The following is a 23390-nucleotide window of genomic DNA, read 5'->3' on the forward strand; positions in this document are numbered from 1 at the left end:
CCTTCCAACCCAGCTTATATATATGCTCCAAGCACGTGTGCTGTTTCATTCAGACGCTGTCGCCTCGACAGACCTGGTTTTCACCTGAGGACGGCTGCTTGCGTTGTGGCCGAAACGTCGTGAGAATTGTTTTATTATGTTTTATTTTTATTATTTTATTACTTCCCTTCTACGTGACTTTACCGAAAGAACCAAGAAGAAGTGAGATGATGTTTATACACGAAAACAGAATGTACTCTTTTTTTTATTAAGTTTGTCTGAGCTTTATTCTGAGGCTAATAATTACTTTGTTGGATGACTGATGTGTCTTAAACCCACTCTTTACATAGTATTGGTGCTAGGTGTGGAGGTGCTGCCCGTTCATTATGGTAAATGCCTATTTATTCAGTAACCCAGCACGTTTCATTGCTGGCATTTCCCAATGGTCGTCACTGACATTCTGTGATAATCTGTTTAACGTGGAAGTTACAAAATGATTTCAGCATGGCATGTTACATCATGCCATATCTGTGATACAATTGGTGATTAAAATGAAACACGTGTCTTTAAAAAGCATCGGAAGCAGACATCGGCACGTTAGGATTTAGGCAGGTTAATCGATTGTATCCTTTGTGTTATGAGAGTAATGCCAGTCTGTAGAACATAGACTGAGCATTCACTTCTCTACCATTGCATAGCTTCATAAAGATGACACAATTAATACAGCCCTTGTTCTATACACTCCACAATTCATTGCTTTCAAGTACACGAAGTGGCCTGTACTTGACGAGCCAGGGATGAGGCATGAGTCTTCATTTGCGCACCAACGGCCTCAAAAATGCTGCCTCCTCAGTAAAGTTTTGAGACGCTAACACGGCTCCGTGTCTCCAGCAACTTAATATTCTGCCCCACAATCCCTCATTACGTGACACGCATTCGTCAGAAGATCCAGCACCGCAGTGCTGCGCATTGTGCTTTACATGGGCCCTGCTTTATTGTACTCGGTTTCGTTCGTAAAACGAGCGCCCACAGTTAATGCCCCCTATCAATTACTATGTTAGCTTAACTGCACTGGGCCGCATCTGATGCTGTCATTCAAATAATAAAGGCAGCTTGGCCGGAATAGAAAAACTAAAAACTGAGATTTAGTCCTTGTGCCGAGCACTACGTAGATGACAGTCTTATTGATGAATCATTGGTTGTTTTCTTCTAAACAGAGACATAATGATGAGGCTGGCCGTTTCCTTAATCAGCATCGCAGTCACATGGAAGCGTGAGAAGGCGTGACCCGCGCTGAATGTGAATTGGCCCTCGGACCCGTTCTATGGGTGGGCAACCTCAACCAGGCCATGAATTTTATACAATAATTGCAGATTAATGTATTACAAAACCAGAGAGTGGTAATCAGATGAAAACCCCAATTAAACATTACCCTCTAACCATTAATCTGTCTGGAGATTGACATTTAGCATGATCCCGTTTCAAGAGTAAGCAACATGAATTACGTTTTGCAACATGAATTACGTTTTGCAACATGAATTACGTTTTGCAACATGAATTACGTTTTGCATAATGTCTGGCTTAACATGCTGCTGCATCGCCCACCAATCAGCATGCTCATCAAAGAGCCAGTTTGTACAAAGTCGATGGTTCTATTGCCAGTAATTTATGTAAGAAATTAACAAATGTGTCATCTCCCATAAAGTGAAGATTAAAAAAAGTAGTCATGTCATTACTAAAAGTAGGTGATTGTATGCACTTACAATATCTCAAATCTAATTGAACTATAAAATATCAACAAATCAGAGATCACTTTGAAAACTTTGGGTCTCCCAAGATCTGGTGTGGTTAGAATCTCGACTCACAGTCAGAGAGCAAGTCCAAATCTCAGGTCAGGAGTCAACTCAGCCGACCATTTATCTGAACTCAATAAAATGAGAACCACTTAATGGGAGGTTAACAATGGTTTCTCAAATGGGAAGACTGGCCCCTGCCCTCGTAATGTGGAACTGCCACCAATTGCTCTTGATATCTGTCAGAGATGAGCAACACCCATTAACTGTTCCAGGAGACACTGACTTTTTCCAGTGTAAAAATCCACTCCACGGTCTTCCTAGCAAAATACTAAATGAATCTTAATGGGCCTCATCCAGTTAGATAAAGGACATTTAGCTGGATTTGATCTGTTATCAGAATTCACAGAGACAAACAACATTTGTGGTCCTGATGATGCGTTTATATATGGTGTGTGTGTGACAACAGCTTAACCTAAAACATAGGTTTTAGTAGCCAATGCAATGCTGTATATTCTGTTGTTGGGTTAGGCCTCGTGGTAGTTTTATACAAAAAACAAATATTGAACAAATGTGGAAGGAAGTCAAGACCTGAATGAAACTAAACTATTTAAAACTTTAAACTATCAATCTATTTTTAATTTTAGCAGGTAATGCCCACTTAACTATGTTGCTCTTTTTCAGAAGCGACCTGGCCACATATGATAGCTCAACGAAGTGGCTCATCACGTGGAAATATAAAGCAGCCAAATACTCTCAACGCATGTTTCTAAATGTAGAGAGAAAAACCGGAGGACCCGGAAAAAAATCCCCGGGGAGAACATGCAAAACTCCGAATATACAGCAGGCGTCAGAGTCGGGAACGAACCCATAACCTCTTGTGTACCAGGCAAGGCAGATAATATCTCACCAACGGGGCAAGAAATTGCGCTGCGTGCAGTGTGTGGATAAATGTGGCTGAGGGGTTGCGAGTTGGGTCTTAATCTCACCGATTCCATCCTTTGAAGAGCCTTCATGACCAGACAATGAATGCTAAGGAGAAAAATAAAAACAAAAAGAAGAACTAAAAAATATAAATTGGAAGGGGAAAACAAAACAAACGGACCAAAGGAAGCACAAGGAATATATAAACTCATTGGCTTGTCTTCACGTATTCAAGTTCGTCATTCTGAAAGTTTCGCCATAAAAATAGCTGACTTTTTTTTTAAGTACTTTTACTCTGAGAAAAATAAATGTGCTAATACCTAGTACAGTGGTTAAAGTACTAGACTCATAGATCTGATGAATCGCATTTGGGAGTCAATTCAGCCCATCGTACCTTGGGTCGGTAAAATAAGTACCACTCTATGGGCCATGTTATTACCGTTATGCCCACTACCTTCTGGCCCTTCCCAGCAGAGTACAGCTGGCATGCTGATGAGCCCATATGATGGTAAAATACATCCATGTCTTCCACATTGCGGATTGCTTTACATACTTTTTTTAAAGCCTTTTAGGCAAACGTTAGGACAGAATTTAGTTTTTCCCTTTAAGTTTGTAAACCTTAAATTTTGATTTAAAGCTTTTGTGACTGCAGGGATTCATATTCTTGGTTCTTTCGGTAAAGTCACGTAGAAGGGACATAATAAAATAGAAGGGACATAATAAAATAATAAAAATATAAAACAATAAAATTCTCACGACGTTTCGACTGCAACACAAGCAATCATCATCAGGTGTGTTGTAGTCGAAACGTCGTGAGAATTAAATTGTTATATTTTTATTATTTTATTATTTCCCTTCTACGTGACTTTACCGAAAGAACCAAGAATTTGTAAACCTTGATTAAACATTATGACAGACTTTATACTTTTTAAAATGTACAGTCCCGTTTCTAAGTGTTATAATTATCACTGGCACAGGTAGGTTGTTACCTTTTCTTCGAGCTCCTGAATTTGCCGTATCTGACGGTCCAGCTTATCTTCAAGGTCTCGTATCCTCTGCAGGAACCCACATTGACAAGTGGCACAAACAACAGCACTGCACGATTACATCTAGGGCTAGTACAAAGCCAAGTTGGAGCCCTGAGTGTGGAGATTAATCTTGTGCGAGCAAACTTTCCATCTCCATCGAGGCCAGGTTACCAATGAATGGTCTCAGGCTCAATTAAACTCCACCCAACGTTGTTTAAAAAAAACACACGCAATATTGTCTCCAGCACTGCATGATTGAGCAAACTGAGCCAGCACTACTGAGATCCTGGATTAAAATCCCATCATGGGAGGTTACAGAGCAGGTGGAAGCAGAGTAAAACATTGCACTCGTATGAAAACGCTTTATTTTATTTTACTTTCTCTTTTCTTGTGACGTTTAACTTGTTAATTAAAAAATCTAATGAGACAAAATAACCACAATACGACAATATCTTGAAAAACGGAGGGGAGCATTATCGTGGCCCTTGTATCGTAGCATCACCATGTCGCGGCAACCCCAAGGCGCGTCTGTGCACGTGCTTGCACGTGTGTACATGCGTGCATGCGCCTGGGGAGCGGTGGTGTAGCGGTTAGCCAACACCAGTGACGATTATCTGAACCGGGCCTGGGTCTCCCCGAGGTCGACTCAGCCTCAAATGAGTACCTGGTGCGGTGTGTAAACATCACCACTGGGGAGACAAAGGCGGTCGGGCGTGGTGCTGGCCACCCACCCCCTCGTGTACCGTTCCGGCCTTCATAGGTGTGCTACTCGCTAACGGCACTTGCCCCAACAGTCTGTTAAGGCTATATACGGTGGATCTTTGCATGCGCCTCATACGTGCGTGTCTGTGTGCGTGCGCGCGTGCGCGCGTGCGAGCCTCGTACGTGCAGGGCTTGGTGCAGCAGCTCCATGCGGTCGCGCAGCACCTGCGCGTCGTGCTGCCGCGTCTCGTTCACCACGAGGCGTCGCCACTGCTCGGCGGCGCCGCGCAGCTCCGACAGCTGCCGATCGCTCGGCTTGGCGCAGGCGCCCGCCTCGCTGCTCTCCTGCTGCAGCACGTGGTACAGCGTCGCCTCCAGCTCCAGCACACGCTGCCCCGCGGGACACGGCAAAACGTAAGTGCGACAGGGGCCGCGGTGGGGGCAACGGAGAGGAAGAGATGGCTTCAGCAACACTCGTTTTTTTTAGAACTGCTTTATGTTTTTAGTTTGTTGTCCTCCCCCCCGCCCCCGTACCTCCGATTAGCACGGCTGGCTACGTACGGTGCGAAAAAAGTTCGACAAACGTACTTTCTGGAATGCATCTGAAAGGGGCATCGGGATGAGTGCCGTTGTTGTCAGGAATAAACTGTACCACGTGTTATGATTGGGAACTATACACGTACATTTAGTATTCGCGCTACCATTGTTGTCTATCACAGAGACAGTCTGCGGTAGTTGCACATGAGGTTTCGGACAAGCAAACTAATCAGCAATCCAAAATCAGCTTTAACAACTCAGTGAGACGTTTAGTGCGCGAATAGAACTGATGACAATGCTTTGGGAAGTAAATCTCGATGCCTTCAACCACAACAACTACATGAAGGGCATGAAGGAACTTGTGTACAACAACAAAGCACAACACCACAACTAATATTGGTAGGAACCTCCTGGTTACACCAGCCCACAGGAGATTATTGTGTCCGTCCGTCGTGCAGGGAGGGGCTGGGTGGGGAGGGTGGGGAGGGGAGGGGTGGGGCTGGGTGGGGAGGGGCTGGTCACCTCGTGGTGCCCTTATAAAACTCAACGTTTAACCTACTCACGCCGACTTGTGCCCGCCCTCACAGTCGGGCATATTTGCGGAATACACCACGCTGCCGTTGACCCTGGCCATTGACCGAGTAACCCAACGTTCCTACCAGCTCCCTCCGCAGGAATGTGTTTAACAGGCATGGTAATACCATGGTGAAGACGATACTTATTAGTTACATTACTCTTTGGTTCTTTCGCTAAAGTCACGTCGAAAGAAAATAAATTAAATAATATAATACGACGTTTCGATTGCAACACAAGCAGTCGTCATCAGGTAGAACTAAATTTGAGAGACACGTGTGTCTCTCTCCCTGTGTGTCTCTGTGTTGTCTCTCTCTGCTTGTGTGTCTGTCTGTGTGTCTCCGTGTCTGTGCTTTGTCTCTCTCTCAAATTTAGTTATGACGACTGCTTGTGTTGCAATCGAAACGTCGTATTCTATTATTTAATTTATTTATTTCTACGTGACTTTACCGAAAGAACCAAAAAGTAATTCCTGCTGTCACGAAAGCTTCAAATCAAGTTTTAGTTACATTATCTCACGTGTGTTAATTGAGCAAATTTTATGCGAGGCTTAACCTTTCCTTCACACACGTAACCTCCCTTGTGATCGGCGATCACTCCAGAAGACGATGTCCCAAAACTACTAGTGGAGTCGCTTCAAAGGGCATCTCTTACCCAATAGAGACTGCTTTGCTCCATGTCATTCAATAAATATATTGATAGACTTTAGTTGCCAATGGTTAGGTTGCATTAAGCAAACATCTGAACTTGATATGACCTGCTGAGACCATCAACGGAGTAATCAATTTAACAGAGTGGATCGATCACCAGTGCATGATGGACCCAAGGGTTGCGTTGTTTTGAGTTTATTTTCCACAACCAAATGCGGTGACACCAACCTCCCACAAGCAAGGGGCGCACGAGAGCACTCACCATCTGTGCCTGATCCAGCATTTGCTTGCGATAATCCAGCTCCTCCTCCAGGTAGCCCTTCTGCTTAATGAAGAGCTCCTGCGACGGAAACCAGAGGCCAACGTTCAAACAAGAACACACTTTGCTCAGTTTTGGTGTTTCCAATTTAGATTTAAAAGTGCATAGCTCCAGTGGCTTTCGAATATTGGAAGAGTGTTCCAAATAGCCACAGCAGTGGCTTTAGCCAAAAGGCAAAAGCCACTGCCGTGAGGATGACCCGAGTTCACGTGATGGTTTATGCTCCTTGACGAGCTCAGTGAGGTATTGTGGTTCAAGCAACCACAATATGTGATGCAATGTACTGGCTCAGTCAACCCATGGCACCTGGGTGTGTTCCACGACCCCCTGCCAGCCCGGCCATTGACACTGCACGTGGCCTCTAAGTCCACCTAGCATGGCACAAGCGCCGTGGTGACATCACCGCCACTTAGCGGTGCACGATTGTTGTTGTTGGCTACCATAGAAATGTTGCAATGTTCCGTTTGTAGAAACGTAAGCGGCTGACCCCATAGGGAACACAAGACATTTACAAAGTTACTATGATGTAAATTGAAAAAAGGTAATTGTCTGACAAAAATATTAGTATCATAATCGACAAGAGTAAATCAATGATTGCAGGGACCATTTGAAACTTGCCACGGTTGAATTGTAAAACTAACTGTACAAACTCCATATGAAACGCAAGCATTTTGCATATATCCACGAAGATGCATGCATCTGATTTAAACGAACGTTTAATTCCAGTAGAAAATATTTTCTTAAAAATCTGCCCAGATATTTTATTATTCAACTGTAATGGGAGTTTTTTGCCACTGCGTCTTATTTTCATTTCTCACTTTTTAGCTTCCTACGTCGAAAATGTTACGTAATTCACAATACCTTTTCCTTCTCCAGGTCAATCATTTTCTGTTGCAGGACTGCCTCCTTCCCCTCAATCTGCTTCAGGAACTGCACAGAGAGGATCAAACGGTGAAGTGATGGCTCAAAGAGCAAAAGGCAGACGGCAAGAGCGAAAGTAATTTATACTGAGCAAGCAGAGCTGCTTGTCCGAGTTCAAAAGCCACATTCTCTTCAATCAGATTTCATTTCAACACCAATTATTCGTATCCAATTTGGCAGTTGGTCAAATCACGACAGGGGTTACTTTGAAGATGATACCACAGAATTGTGTCACTTCAAGAGACCTCTATTCGGCCAAACTAAATGGACCGATAACCTCTCACAGTCTATAACTTGTCCATATTAGCCGGGCTTGTGGAACTAAAGGAAACACTACTTTTTGGGTGATGAGTTTTATCGTCATATTCTAGGCGAGACCACCAAATTGTTACGCTTGAGGACCAAGTTTGAGGAACAAAATCGCTCCTCGGATTCAAATCCAGTTATCTCAATAGTGCTGGCTCAGTGTTATAATAATATTGTAGTGACACAAATAGGGTCACTACGCTGTTAGCGCCAGCCACTAATTCGGGAGTGCCGCTGAGCGCCGGGAACCTCCATAGGAGGCTTGAGGGACACGTGACCGGGAGCCGGGAGCTCCTGACTTGATACCGCAGCAGGGGGCGTGGCCGAGGGCGGAGCGAGGCCGCGGCCAGGGAAATAAAGGGGGAGCCCCGAGAGGGATCGGGCCTCGTTTGTGGGGATCAACTTGGGAGCCGTCGCTCTTCGCTCCTCGTTCGCCGTGAAGTCTTAGCTGTGACCGGGCGACGTACTGTACATTTGTTTGTCTGAGTCTGCGTCACGCGACAAGTGCGGGACTGACCGCCTTAAGTATGTATGGTGAACTTCTTTTGCACCTTACGTAGCCAACCGTGCTAATCGCTGGTGCAGGGGAAGGACGACAAACTAAACACAACAAGGAGTTATAAAGAAATTAATTTTTGATCTAGATTTAAAAGCATATAATGCCTTCCTAATGTTGGAAGTGAAGAGCATTCCAGACGGCCGCAGAAGCGCATCTGAAAGGGCGCAATGCAGTGACCGTCTTTGTTCGATGGCCAGCTAAAAGCCGCTGCGAGGATGACCGGAGTTTGGGTGACGATTTACGCTCCTTGACGAGATCAGCAAGGTATTGCGGTTCATTTGTGGCAAAGTAATAACAAGGGGGTGGCGATTGGCGACCTGCCGTGAGTGCCGATTGACGCAAGTTGAACCGACTTCAGTCGGCGACCGCCTGTATAGCAGAATTAGCTATGGGATAAATTCCACACTGTTGAAAAGAATCTGTTCAAGCCGCTGCAGGCACTTTAAACATTTAATTACACGACTTAATTATAGTGCATGTATGTATCTATCTAAATGTGAGATAACGTTTACCTTATCGGCCAGAGTAAGCACAACTCGGGCATGGATAATGGTAACCTGTTCATCATTTGATAGATTCTGTAAGATAAAGCGAGACGTTACATTTTTAAAAATATGTTTTTAAAGCATTTAAAAATAACAATAAAAAGGAACACACTATTACTTATAGTGAAGAACGTCGAGAAATTTAGTAATTTATTAAGGAAAGCATCACTGAGTCTCAAAATATTCCTCAAAGGGTCCTGCATTGGGATGTTGGGCAAATTCCTAACTTAGTGTTTTCCATGTGGAAATAAACCTTGGAACCCATTGAAAACCCTCATCACACGTAACTCCAAATCACTTGATGTAATTTATGTGCCACCATGCCCGTCATTGTTAAACCGTGCACTGCAATGAGGATTTGCCAAAAGGTTTAAAAGAATATTCGACAAAACAAATGCATAAGCATTGAAGCAACACCCCTGCCGGAAATTTAATATGCAAATGTATAAAGACGTTTTCATTATGTTTGAATGCGGCAAAACTATTTGTATAATTTTAAAGTCAACACCTTTATCATCATTATCATCTGTTCCTTCGAGCAGCTCATTCGTGACAATAGGGCTGGGTAAATTTCCACTGCGATTTTCTGTCTTTAGCAGGTATCACCGCTTCGCTAACTCTCAATCCTGTCTCTTTTAGATCATTTACCACTGCATCTGTTCGCATGGTTTCATATCTTCCTCTACTTATTTCTTCTTTCCACATATGTGTTCAGCTGAAACATTAAGATATTTTAAATGTCCCGATCCAACTTTGTTTTAAATGTGTATTGTTCAATCTATGTAATGTACACTTCAGACAAATGCTGAAGATATACCATGATGGGCCTTGGACATTGACAATAATCACTTCTTAGTTTAAATCGTTTTTAGGCTGGAGGACGAATGTTGACCCTCTAATTCAATGCACATTCAAACCACTCGTAAGAGCATTTCTTATTTGATATATGCTAGAGATATATCTGTTATATAAAGATCCCCTGCATTGTAGGTTGTGTGGCATATATTATAGCCAGCAGAGAATATGTGGAGGTGGTGTGGCTAGGTTTTTCGGTCGTAAAACACATACGTACTGCGAATCATATTCTGGGAAAGGATAATAAATTTGAATTACCATTGTAGCTGGCCATGATATACTCGGAAATAACATTTGATCCGGTATAAATTGAAGCAGTAAAAACCAAGATCTCACGAACCAGGGCCTAAATAAAGAATACTTAGGAATACTAAAAGCACATTTACAAAAGCATAGCAGCCACTCTAACATTACATTTAAAAAAGTACAAAAATAAAGTTATAAGGTGGACATCATTATTACTCACCCCATTATCTCCCAAAATGTCCAGCTTCTTCATCAATTCCGTTATGGTAATGTCCTAAGGGCAGAACAATAAGATGACGTTTCATAACTTCATGCAGTATTCATGGAACATATTAAACTACCTGTAGTTAAAATATCAATCTTTATTTTTTTTCTGTGCTGTAAATTAACGTTATAACTTTGCGCAACCGAATATATCTGTGACGTTACACATCTAGTTTTGGGAACAACTCGGAGTTATTTAACTGGCAAGAATATTAAAATAACGTTATGCCCATCAGCCTTCCAGAACAATATTTTTGAAATTTTGTGTTTAAGCAGCCGAACACTTGAGCAGCTCCGACTTTCTAACCCTCATCAGCAGGATTACGGTCTGCTAACCACACAAAGGCTGCTAGATTGCCTTGGAATATTGGAATGAGCATTCCACCAGCATTGTGGGACTCAGTGCAGTGCAGCAAAATTGTAAAAAAAAAAATTTATGCACTGCTTTACTGGGGGGGGGGGGGGGGGGGGGGGGGCGGAAGGGCGCGGTAACATAAATACACATTTTTGGGTATAGATGCCACCTTTTGTGAAATTCCACAATGAGAAAAGACACTCTGGTGTGGTAAGATGATTCTGGAATGGAATTAAATGCTCCATCATTTGATTTCCTTAAATGCAGAAGGCAGTGCCTGGGTAGTGATCGGTGAAAATGTTGACGGTTAGCACGGTTGGCTACGTACGGTGCGAAAGAAGTTAAACATTTGAAACAACATTTCAATTGAACGTGTCTGCGGGTTAATGCGTCGATCACAGTCAACACGACGACAATTCCTGTGTTGCGTATCTGCTGCATCAGAATCGTTACTATCGAGTCTCGGGGGCGGGAACGGCGCTCACGTGGGGAATTTGCCAGGGAAGGTCCGAGGGGTTGGTGCGACATGGTAGATGCTGCTACGCGCCGGTTGGACGTATGCTCCCACACTCGACTTGAATCTGTGCAGCCACCCGTTTTCAAATCGGCTTCACGAGTGTGGCGAGTTTACGGTCACTGTCTGGTCAATAATAAAATAGTAAGAATGATTTACAGCCCTTTGCCAATCCACTGCTGGATTAAAGCCTCCCCATGCCTTTCAATCGCGTGGGTTGTTTCATCATACTTTATCATGCTGGAGACTGTGGGTCAGTGATTGGGATTCCCAGACTCCCAACAGAAATCCAGTTCAGGTCAGCAGTGGGTGTATAGTAGAGTGCGCGAACCACTGCACCTCAGCTCCACCCCTGGTCATCAATGTTGGCCCAAAGAATGTGATGTCATAACTTAGATAAAAAAAATTTCACTTTGTGTGTTCTTGAGTTGAGTCAACCCGACACAATTCTAGGCGCAACATTAAGAAACAAATCGTGTGGTCGACTGCTCTTTACAGAGCACAAAATAGTCATGAGATTCAGAATCTTGATTTAGACTGGAGGAGAAATCCGATGAGCTATGAGGCTCTTCTTCACAGATGTCCAGTAATGGCGGGTCAGCAAGTTACAACAGCTAACAATACAAAAAAAACGATCGGAGTGCAAAATAGAGAAAATGGCTAGTCACTAAAGGCAAGTAAAACATTAATCGAATATTTATTTAAATCAGATTGATCAAGATAGGGCAAGGGATAAAAACCAACAAAACAGTCCCAGACCACACCAAGATAACACACAGTAGTAGTCCCACAATAAAACGGCACATGAACATTGAACGATCGATAAACAGGTATCGGGCGCTGCTCAAGAACGCACAACTGAAGCGACTCGAGAAGTGACGTCGTGGTGTCATCGTCCAGGGACGTTCGAAGATATTTGGCAAACGGATTTTTGACGCGTCAGCTGGCGCCGATGGCACGACCGTGACGCAAACTGACATCGCGTCACAAACACAGGTCTCACCGCCATGCCCTCGGACGTGCAGAATTGCTGCAGGGGACTTGTGCCCTCAGGGCAGGGTACCGGCGTGAGAGTGATGGATGGCGAGGTGCGTTCCCTTTCCTGCAAGGAGAGGTAGGCACAGTGGTCACCACCGTGTCACTGTGAATCAATGCTGCAGAGAGTTGGCATCGTGGTTAGCGTGCATGTATTCGCTTGAATCAATGTATTTGTAAATTGTAATTCATAGGTACAGTCTGTTCTCTTACGATGTGGTAATCCTGAAGAACACATGTAAAAATCGCGTTATAATAAATAATATATGACATAGGGTAAAGCACAGTCCGCAATAACTCGTGAGATGTGTACGCAGGTCGAACAATGACTGAGACGCGTGGGTAGCATCTAGAAGCATCCAGCAGCATCCCACCTTGTGCGGTGCTATGGAGAGGCAGCCGATCAACTGCTTATTCCTACTCACGTGACGTAGTTCTGTTTGCTCAATCGCATTATATCCGATTCGCATCGGCATCATAATAAATGTGTTCCCGAATACATTAATCGCGTTATATCCAATTCGGATTATGAAAACACGCACTCTAGGAGACTGCACTGCCATGTAAAGACGACACAAGTCACATGACACAGCACTGACTTGACGGCAGTCCTGTTCAACATGTGCATTGCATGGTCAGCAGGTCAAGCCTAGCACCCCTAACGCGACAAAAATCGGCACCAGGTTCCTAACGACTGCTAACAACCCAACTCTGTATTTCAACCACTATTATCTTCCCTACAATTTTATAATCATTGCAAATCACCTTGGACTCACGCGCAAAATCCATCTTTATAAGATACGATAAGTGTGTGTAATCAAGATCTAATGTTCAACGTAAACGGCACAAGACGTGTTAGTGTGCCCAGCGAGTTATAGAAAATGCCTCGCAGAATTACAGACAAATTGCCGTGCACAGAAATAAAACGTAAAAACACGTCTGGAGGTGAGGATGACATTTCGCTGCAGATTCACTCTCGAATTGGCACTCCAAAATAGAACGGCCTGGGAATACCAAAACCCGGGTCGTCGGCAACCCTGGTGGGTGTTCAGCCGTTATTGGGGTGTGAACTCACAACCTGACGACGAGGAGTTCCTGCTCGCTCGACTAACTGAGGTGCGCGCATCTCCCGGCTTATTTAATTTAAGCACAACAGTGAGCTCACGACGGCGGCGACGACGGCCGCGCGACAAACCTCCAGTTCCAAGATGCGAAACTCCAGCAGCTCGTTCTGGTCTCGTACGTCTTGGATGTCGCGCTTCAGGCGGTCCTCCTCCGTCTCCAGGCTCCGGATCTGCAAGAAGGGAATCGGGTGTTTCTCCTGTGAGCTTCTCCTTGGAAGCCGCGCATTATGCCGATTCGGCGAAGGGGCTGCCCGATGCGATTTCGTGTTGTCCGATGTCTCGTTTGACGTGCCGGGAGTTTATTTATATTATTATATGGACTCGTCCATCTGAACTGCCAAGTCGCTGTCCCTGGTGCTAACGTTAAGAAAAAAACGCCACTTTTTTAAATTTTCTTGCTGTGGTTTTCACACCTGATGATGATTGCTTCTGTTGCAATCGAAACGTCGTGATAATTTTATTGTTTAATATTTTTCTTATTTTATTGTTTCCCTTCTACGTGACTTTACCGAAAGAACCAAGAATATGAATCCCTGCAGTCACGAAAACTTTAAATCAAAATTTGAATTAAAAATATACAGGGTGCTTAACAACAAATGTTAACACTTATATGGGACTATCGTTTTTAATGGAAAAAGAATGAATAATACACTGTAATAAGTGTATTATCGCCATCCTTGCCGACACATGCCTCACGCCTGGAATCTTCTACAGGTGGTCTCCAGAGGCCAAATAAACATTTATTGCGGTATTGTTGCAAATTCTCCGAAGTGTTAACATGTTTTTGAAGCACCCTGTGTATATAAGAGCCCGGTATAGACCACGAAGCGCAACGCAGGGATGAAGGTACATAGGTGACGACTCCTCCGCTCCTGGTTTTAGAGGAGATGGGAGTCACTGCCCCACCCAATTGGGGACCGCGAGCGGGGTATGTGTTGTACTTTCATGTGGAGAAGGGAAGATGAGGGAGGAAGAACTTAAGTAAGGGAATAGAGGGAGCAGGGGAAAGAGGGGTGGAAGCCTGGAGCTTCTTTAGCTCGCGGACCGAAACGTCGGACATCGTGCTGAACAACACGGAGAGCTGTACAGCACAAGCCTGCAAACATGCAGCAGCCCCCCCCCCCTGCATCCCTCCTCCCTGGCTCCTCCCCCCCTCTTACCCTATATAATCGCTTGTCACAAATAGCTCTCTCTACTCACTACAGTAATTTTACTGTTGCTGTTCCACCTGATGACAGAAGCTTGTGTTGCCTCCGAAACGTCGTGATTTAGTTTAGTTATTTTCATTTTATTATTTTTATTATTCTTTTAATTTTTCATCTACGTGACTTTACCGAAAGAACCAAAGAGTATATGCAGCAGCATTGAATGTAAAAGAAACCACAAGGCAACACATTTATGTTTCGCCCTCCCCTCTCCCGCTATTGTGAGATATTGTTTGTCCCATGACATATTCCGGTGTTTTGTAGTGAGAGGTGACAACGCGAGACGTGAGACAGCCGCGCGATAATGAGTAGGGGGTTCTGTCCGACGCTACACCATGTGACTGGAGTCTACAGGCCGGCCACAAGGAAAGTGCGCTGAAAGCCAGATGACCGTACAATAGTCTACCGGCTTGCTCAAGCCTTACAATGCTTTATAATCGCCTCTTAGAGCAAAAAACTAAATTTCAAGATAGTAATGACTGGCCAAGAAAGATTTAGTTGCGTGGCAGGGCAGGAGCATCTGGTTGGGCTGATGTAGTAGTAGTATCTCCAGTTGTCAAACTGCTGTGTGCAATGGTTTACGCACTGGGTCAACAATGCAGAGGTGGCAGGATTATTCTCCTGGCGCAGCGGCAATATAAACGGTTACACCCCCAGTTTCGGTCGATCGACAGGTCAATTGAGAGCCAAAGGGCTGCAAGGCTGCAGCAAAAATTCCAGAGACATCTGTTCGGTGTAGATGGAGTGGCAAAATAGCCTAGAGAGCAGTGGTTATTAACCTGCACTGCAGCCTTGCACCCATTTGGTTCTCAATCGTAAAAAAGTACAATGTTCATAAATACACAGGGGTTTGATGAAACAAAGTAGTTGTACTTACGTGCCCATGCTGAATTCGTCTTTCGATGATTTACCTTCTAAAATAATCTGGCCACGTCTCGCACTACCAGGGGGTGCGTGCATCCCACGTTATGAACCACTGCTCTGGAGGGAATCCCGAGAGCTCCAGCAGGTGGGAGGCTCTTTCTCCCGCGGTCAACCGCATTGTGCGCTTTTCAGATGCGCTTCTGCGGCCGTCCGTAACGCTCTTCCATCCCATATTAGGAAGCCACTGGTGCTATGCACTCATAAATCTAGATCGAAAACTAATTTCATTCGAACTTCTCTTTATGTTTAGTTGTCCTTCCGCCGCATCTCCGATTAGCATGGTTGGCTACGTACGGTGCGAAAGAAGTTCAACACATACATATAAAGGTAAAAGTACATCCTGCAATTACATGCCCATGCCACTGCTGGTGGAAGGGCCTCCGCTAGAGGCTTCCCTAGAAATCCCACCTCAGGGGTATTTTGACCTGCAGCATTTTTTCCACGCTGGCCAGACATTTTTGACGCGGTGGGAGAGTACTCACACTTTAGCCCACTACACGTGATCTGCACCTCTACCTTGATAGTACTGCGATCGTGACAGTAGGTGAACGTGTGGTCAGTGCAGATGCACACGGGTGCAGCTCAAACATTCGCACTTATCTCAATCACCTTTTCAACCAGCTCATGGTTTTTCCTATAAAGTTCTTGTTTTTCTTCAATCCATTTAATTTCCTGCAATATAACAAAACAAAACCCACGTAAATTACACGTTATTTACTCCGAGAACAAGATGTTTTTCCTTGCGGTAGACTATTTTCAAGCACTGATTTTCTACAACAAGAAACTCACGTTTTTACATCCGCTGTACACTGGCCGTAAGTACGCGCTGTGCCGCGAGCAATTTTGATCAAATTGCAGACAACCTATTGTCCTCAATATTGAGCTGCTGTGTAAACCTTCATCGTTAAAGTGGAACACATCAACAGCGCAAGCATACTGTAATTGCAATATATTGTCGTATGTGAAGGCGCAAGGTTGCATTGCTCACAAAGGTTTCTCACAAAGGACGGGGAGCTATGAATTGTCTATGGCTGGATATAAGCGCACCTTATATAAGCAGGGTTCTCATATAAGCAACATGGGCTTCCATGACACTGGTGGGGAGGGAGGTGGGATCGACGGGTAACGTCTTGTACAAGCACATTGTGTCGGGCATAAACACACGAGGCCTTACAAGGCCGTACCTCCGATTAGCACAGTTGGCGAACGTAAGGTGCGAAAGAAGTTCAACATACATACGTACAAGGTCTGTGTGCGTAACCAGCGTCCGCTGTCTTGGCTTTAACCAAGGAAAGTCCTACCGAGTATTTGAATGCTCTTTAACAGGACATCCCACCTTTGACTACTCAGCCAATTCGTTTTTTGACAGTTTTGCCTTCGTGAGAAATTTTGCATTCCCTTTGGATAAAACCCTTGCGGCATAACAACAACAACAACAAAAACCACTCCAAACTCCACGCTTGCTGTAATGCCCCCCTCGAGCCCCCTCTTTCCCCACGTGTTGCGTAACGTGCATACACCATCGCTCACCTCTTTGTGATCCGCCAACCTCACCGCAAAGTTAACCGATTAGAGACGTCGCATATCACCCGCATCAACAGACATTTGTGGCGATGCCCAACTGTGACTGTGCTCGCTGTTATGCCAACTACTTTATAATAAGGTTTATCATTTGACAAAATCGCAACCCCTACCATAATCAAATGTGTAAAGTTGCTATTATGAAATCAATTAAATTTAGCGATTAAATGCATTACTTATGAGTTTGTAAACGTTAAGTAAACTACGCTGTAACTCATAAAGATTAGTAATATGCTGAACAGGGAAAGTAGGTATTACGTGTATACTTTACTAACTTTGAAATAACATGAGGCCAACGTGATGCAAAAGGTGACTTGGGACAATAATTGTCACTCAGGAACAAAGACCAACGACATCCAATTCCAAATGTTGAAAAATTGCCCTCCGATGCGTTTTCGGGTCGTCCCGCGTGTGATTCTCCACGATGTCCGACACACAGCTCCACCGCGCTGCGAGCTTCCTTGAACAAGCGTCCAGAAGAAGCTCGCAGCAGCACGCGGAGCGAAACGTCGGACATCGTGCCCAACGACGCGCGGCACAACAGGAAAACACCCTTGAGAGGGCCGCTCAGCACGACCACGAAGTCCCACCCAGTAGGGAAATCTGTTAACGTCAAGTGACACTGTAAGTACAACCAGCCACTGTAGCCAACTTCTTCTTTCGTACGGTTGATGTAGATGCAGAGCAACAACTACAATTTCACATTTAGGCGGTCAAGCCAGACATCCGCGTCAGGAGCAGTGGAGTGTATCGCTGTGATGTCTCCTTCATATTAATGGATCGGTGCATTGCGTTGTTATACGTTATACGGTATGTTTCAGATGATCACAGTCGCACATTGGGGAGATTTTAATTCTCCATTTGTGTATCAGGTATCCGCATCTGCCATGGTTTGCGCGGATGTGGTATTGAATGGACCATGAGGTTCGTGGAAGATCAGAACCAGGGATCTTGTGCGTTGAGTCTTTCTGTAGCCAGCTGAAGGGAGGTGATGTGCTGACCTGCCAATACTGGACATCCGTGAAACAGAGCTTCATAGCTCACCGAATTCCTCCTCCAATCTAAATAAAGATTCTGATTCTGTTGTGATGCTCATAGCAGGGCCAGAGAGGCGAAAGGGAAGACACCTCACCTTGCCCTGCCCGTGCTCCATGAGGACCCTCTCCAGATCCGCGACCTTTGCCTGCAGGTACATGAGCTCCTCGTGCATCTGCTCTCGTGCCTGGACATGAGCACGGACACAAAAAATTCCGTGGGGCCCCATCATCACAAACTCCACACTTGCTCTGACTCCTACTGGAGCGTGTAACGATGGGGCCCGCACCAAATGCTTCACGCGCTTTGGAGCAGTCGGGCAAGGACAAATGCGCTCGCCGCCGCAAGATATGTGCAGCGACCGTACGGCAACATTTCATGAAAGCTCGATGGAAGAAATTAAAACTGTAGTTATGAATGAAAAGTTAAACATCTCTGATTCGCGAAAACAACACGGTGATGGAAATGAGCTCAAGGATGTGATTGAAGAGCTTCACAAAGACGGCTGCGAAGTTGAGGCTCAAGAACGATGAGATGCAAGTAAAAAGTAAAGGTACGAGTTTTGCAAAACGACTGCAATGAGAGACGTAATAAGTAATATTTAAAATACTTTTTTAGAAACACGCTTTAATGAAATGCACCGTACGAGTAATGGCAGAACTCCACGACTCCAGGAAGTGGCCGCAAAGCTTGCGATAACGTAGGGGGCCGTGGTCATTTACAGCCAACATCAGTTGAGCGTGGACAATTAGAGCCAAGCCGAAACATAACATAAAAAAATTACGTTTAAAAATATCTATTTTAATTTTTAATGATAGAATATAGTATTGTCATCAGTATCACATAAGTATACCAAGTTTGCAGTCGATACCACATTGAGAAGTGGGTTAAAATTAAGTTATGAGATTTGAGGATACGACGACAACAACAACAGACAGAGTGAGTTAATAGAAAGCGTGTAAAAAAAGAGCGATGCACGGATCGTTGGGGAACAATAGCCAATGAGAGACACCATCACATTTCCCGTTCAGGAATGTAAGTAGGATTTCACAGAACACATCGCTCGGACGAATGGTGGCTGATGGCCAGGACTAGTCACAGAGCGGTAGTCAAAGGAGAACACGTGACAACTCCCGTGACCAAAACGAATGGGAAAGCCTTCAATACATTGCTGGTATTATCAAGTAACAGGTAAAATATTATAGTGTAATAAGAGGGGTAGAAGGTATCGGTTAGAAGTAAAAACTATAAACATTTTTTTTATCTACATCATGGGACCTCCTTTGCCAGTACCAAAATATAAGAATATGTTTTTCCCCTTTTTTCTGGCTACAAACCTGACACCTTTTTACGAGGAATCATGTCTGCATTAACCACAATACTTGTGGTCAGAATGCAAACAAAAAACATACGCTGATAATATATACATGGACATATTATCAGAGGATGTTTTTTGTTTACATTCTGACCACAAGAATTGTGGTGAATGCAGACATGATTCATTGTAAAAGGTTTTAGTTTTGTTGCCAGAAAAAAGGAGAAAAACCTGTTCTTATCATTTTTTTTACTAAAACTATTTTTTTTATTTTACCAGTTGGTGACCATGGCTAACGTCGGCGGGGAGATACATCTTTACTGGGACTGGGCCCCTCCTTGCCAACCTTTACTGACCAGAATGATGAAGTATGGTCAAACAACCCTCAAACGAAACTATTTTTTACTTTACCAGGTAAGCCCCACTGAGCTATGTAGCTCTTTTCATAAGCGACCTGGCCACAAAGGAGCTCAACGAAGTGGCCAATTACGTGGACATTTATAGCAGCCAAATACTCGAAACCAGAGGACCTGGAGAAAAATCCACACGACCACGGGGAGAGAGATCCCTACCCTAACAAGTGTTAGGGTGGGAATCGAACCCACGATCTCCTGCATACCGGGCGAGGGAGTTAACATCTCGCCACCGCAAGGCCCAGAAGTACTGTTTGTAGTCATGTAACAGGCTTAATGAGTGGCTGGGGTATCATGTAGTACTAGATGTCAAGTCGTGCATGCGTGGTAAAGCCTGTCGTAGTAGTAGTAGCTGCCTAATACCTTGGCATCGTGCTCTGCATCCAGGGACCCACCCACTTGTTCCTGGAGCAGAGCGTATGCCCTCTGGAGGGCCTGGTACTCCCGCATGAGCTGCTGGAAGCGCAGCTCTGACTCCCCCTGCACCAGAGACTGAGCACAGCGTACGCAACATACACACAACATACACGCAACATACACACCGCGTATCAACACAGCATACACAACGCACAACGAATGCACAACACAACGCATACACAACATGCATAACACATACACAACATACACACCACACACACTTGACATAACCAACATATATATCGTACGCAACATACACAGCGCACGCACGCATACACAGCGTATGCAACATACACACAACATACACACCGCGTATCAACACAGCATACACAACGCCAACGCACAACGAATGCACAACACAACGCATACACAACATGCATAACACATACACAACATACACACCACATACACATGACATAGCCAACATATATATCGTACACAACATACCCAACGCATACACAATGCATACAAAACACACAGAACAAAGATGAAGATCTCATGTATAGCCGACAGTGTACAGACTGTCGGAACTGTCAGCAAGCACCCGATGAAGGCCGACACGGCAAAAATTGGGGCAGTGTGGCCAGAAAAACTCCTGGACCCCCTTTTTGTTTCCCTGATGTGAACACATGGCACCAGGGACCGATTTAAGGCTTAGTCAACCTAAGGGATGTCCAGGACCGGTTCAGAAAATCATCACTGATGTTAGCCGTCGCTGGGATTCAAACTGGGGCAGTTGGTGTGCCAACCACTACATTATTGCAATTCCAAAAAAATGTTTACGTCCGTCTGTCTGAGGGCACGAACATGCGTTCATGAACACGCGTTCATGAACACGCGTTGATGAACACGGCACAACCCCTAACCCAGGGGTCCGAAACTTTGCGGCTCCGGAGCTGCATGCGGCTCTTTAAGGTAACCGCATCGTGGCGTTAGTCACCACGTTGCATTGCGGCTCTTGAAATATGGAGGGTTTCTTTTTTTTACCGATTTCGAAAAAAATTGGCTCGATCTTGTTATTTTGGTTTACTGACCCCTGCCCTAAACCCATCGCTATAAAACCCACCAGAGCTTACTCACCACTAGTGCTCAGTCAGCGAGGGAACGAAAACTCTTTTCTAATATAGCATAACATCGTACTGCATACCAGTGTGAATGCAAGCGCGTGTCTGACACACGTGCACATATCTGAGTGTGTGAGGGGAGCGGTGGCGCAGTGGTTAGCGCGCTGTGCTACTACGAGTTAGATTCCCGCTCATAACCAACACCAGTGAACTGGTTCTGGGCCTCCCCTAGGTCAACTCAGCCTTAATTGAGTACCTGGTGTAATGGCCACCCGGGCGTGGTGCTAGCCACCCACCCCCTTCGCGTGCCGTGCAGGTCTTCATTAGTGCTACTCGCTTTTAGCACTTGCGCCAATAGTCTGTAATGGTTACACGGGAATTATAATTTGTCTTTGTACGTATGCGTGTTTGAATGTTTTGGTAAGCACATTTCTTCGTGCAGTCAAATCGCCGAACTGAATTTAGAGGCCGTTCTCTTGCTGGATGGACTTTGCCGCCCAGCTTTTATTTCAGCGCAACTCCAAGAACAAAATAGCAACATTCGCCACACCTCTTGTTCTGTGATTTGCAAAAAAAACCCACACAAAATGAAAACCCAATGTAATTTTGCTTCTATTTAGTTACTCATTGAATATCTAATTTACGTGTGAAGACATGCACAGCAGATGAGTTCATTTGCTATTTATTATTCGTCCTGAGCTGCAACGTTTACAGCTTGAGCCGTGCTTTGACTTTCGCGTGCCTCCATTAATTGTGTCCCATTGTGTAAGCGATCAGCGCACTTGGTCGCCACGTCAATCTCCTGGTGCAGAAGTTGAAACAATAGCGCGAGTTTCTGAAATCTTCCCGCCTCTGCCCCCACTCAGCGGTATAAATGGATAAAGTGACGGTCAACGGGCAAGCTGTGGCTTCCGACCTCTTCCAAGACGTCTGGACAGCGTGGAGGAGTAGACCAAACACCGCCTTGAGCGGCTCTCCATGTATGTATGTTGGACGTCTTTCGCACCGTACGTAGCCAACCGTGCTCGTCAGAGGTGCAGGAGGCGAGTGGAGGCTCTTCTGGCAGCAGTGGTGTCAGCAAGCAATTGCAGGGCTGCACCTTTGCCTTATACGCCTTCATGACAGTGATGGTCAATGTCACTTAGAGGTGAATTAAAAATACGACATGTTTGGTTTTGTTCTTTCGTTAACGAGCAGCAAGGAAGAAGTCGACATTTCCGTTAGAATACCCTTCTGCGAGAAATAATGAGGTTTACAACGTCTCTGGGGAAAAAAAATGCATGAAAAAATGATATTTCTAAAATCTGCCTTTCCTCGGAGCAAAGAGAGAGAGGAGTATGAAAATATCGTGCCCTACGTTTGTGAATGGAAATGCTCAATTGTGGTGGCAAAAAATATATAAGCAATTGGAGACTATCGTATTTACAAATCAACTTTTATTCTCTCCTAATTGTCAAGTCTTTAAATTTTTACTTAAAACTTTCGTGACTGCAGGAATTCATGTTCTTGGTTCTTTCGGTAAATTCACGTAAAAGATTAAAAAAAATAAAAAAAAATCTTAATTTCAATTTATTTTTTTATTAAAAAAAAGATATTTATTTTTACGTGACTTTACCGAAATAACCAAAAATATGTCAAGTCTTTGTGAGTCACCACATGTTTCAAAACATTCCATCAACAAATAAAAGACTCAATCATCGTCTCTCTCTCTGTCTGCTCTCGGCTCTGAAGATAATCCATTTCTTGCTGTATTATATTTAAATACATTTCCCCAGAGACGATGTAAATGTTAGAATTTGTAAAAAAAAAGGCCACTTCGCCGAAATTTCGAGATATTTTTTCACTCACTGGCAGGAAAAGGGAAAAACTCTGGTGGTGGTGGTGGTGGTGTATCTAAATTCACGTCTAAGTAATAACTTAGCACGGTCTCTAAAATGTTATTTAAAGCTTTCCAATGATCTATGGAGCATCGGGCAGTCCTAATCAATTAGACGGTCTCCAATCCGAAGTGTGTAGATTATTCCTACATGTTACGTGAAGACAAATATCTCTGCTCTTCTCACCATTGACTCCGTTCTTAAACACATTCATAAAACACATTCCTGCGGAGGGAGCTGGTAGGAACGTTGGGTTGCTCGGTCAATGGCCAGGGTCAACGGCGGCGTGGTATATTCCGCAAACATGGCCGACTGTGAGGGCGGGCACAA

General features: G+C 44.5%; 1 protein-coding gene across 13 annotated transcripts in view; it reads right to left on the reverse strand.

Annotated features, from left to right (window-relative positions):
* The window catches only part of LOC144931570 (janus kinase and microtubule-interacting protein 3-like), a 264070-nt gene that overhangs the window by 65537 nt on the left and 175143 nt on the right, over nucleotides 1-23390 (reverse strand). For 10 of the 13 annotated variants that reach the window (XM_078855561.1, XM_078855558.1, XM_078855556.1 and 7 more), the window contains 12 exons: nucleotides 20066-20194; nucleotides 18072-18161; nucleotides 15968-16030; nucleotides 13301-13399; nucleotides 12074-12172; nucleotides 10158-10211; nucleotides 8804-8869; nucleotides 7367-7435; nucleotides 6449-6526; nucleotides 4610-4816; nucleotides 3686-3751; nucleotides 2762-2804 (listed from right to left, as the gene is read on the reverse strand). In XM_078855561.1, coding sequence (XP_078711687.1) covers nucleotides 2762-2804; nucleotides 3686-3751; nucleotides 4610-4816; nucleotides 6449-6526; nucleotides 7367-7435; nucleotides 8804-8869; nucleotides 10158-10211; nucleotides 12074-12172; nucleotides 13301-13399; nucleotides 15968-16030; nucleotides 18072-18161; nucleotides 20066-20194 — 1063 coding nt within the window. Of the gene's footprint in view, nucleotides 1-2761; nucleotides 2836-3685; nucleotides 3752-4609; nucleotides 4817-6448; nucleotides 6527-7366; nucleotides 7436-8803; nucleotides 8870-10157; nucleotides 10212-12073; nucleotides 12173-13300; nucleotides 13400-15967; nucleotides 16031-18071; nucleotides 18162-20065; nucleotides 20195-23390 lie in introns of all 13 variants that reach the window. The other 3 variants (XM_078855564.1, XM_078855559.1, XM_078855560.1) reach the window with 2 other exon arrangements.

Source organism: Lampetra fluviatilis, chromosome 4 (assembly GCF_964198595.1).
Source record: "Lampetra fluviatilis chromosome 4, kcLamFluv1.1, whole genome shotgun sequence".
Taxonomy (NCBI): Eukaryota; Metazoa; Chordata; class Hyperoartia; order Petromyzontiformes; family Petromyzontidae; genus Lampetra; species Lampetra fluviatilis.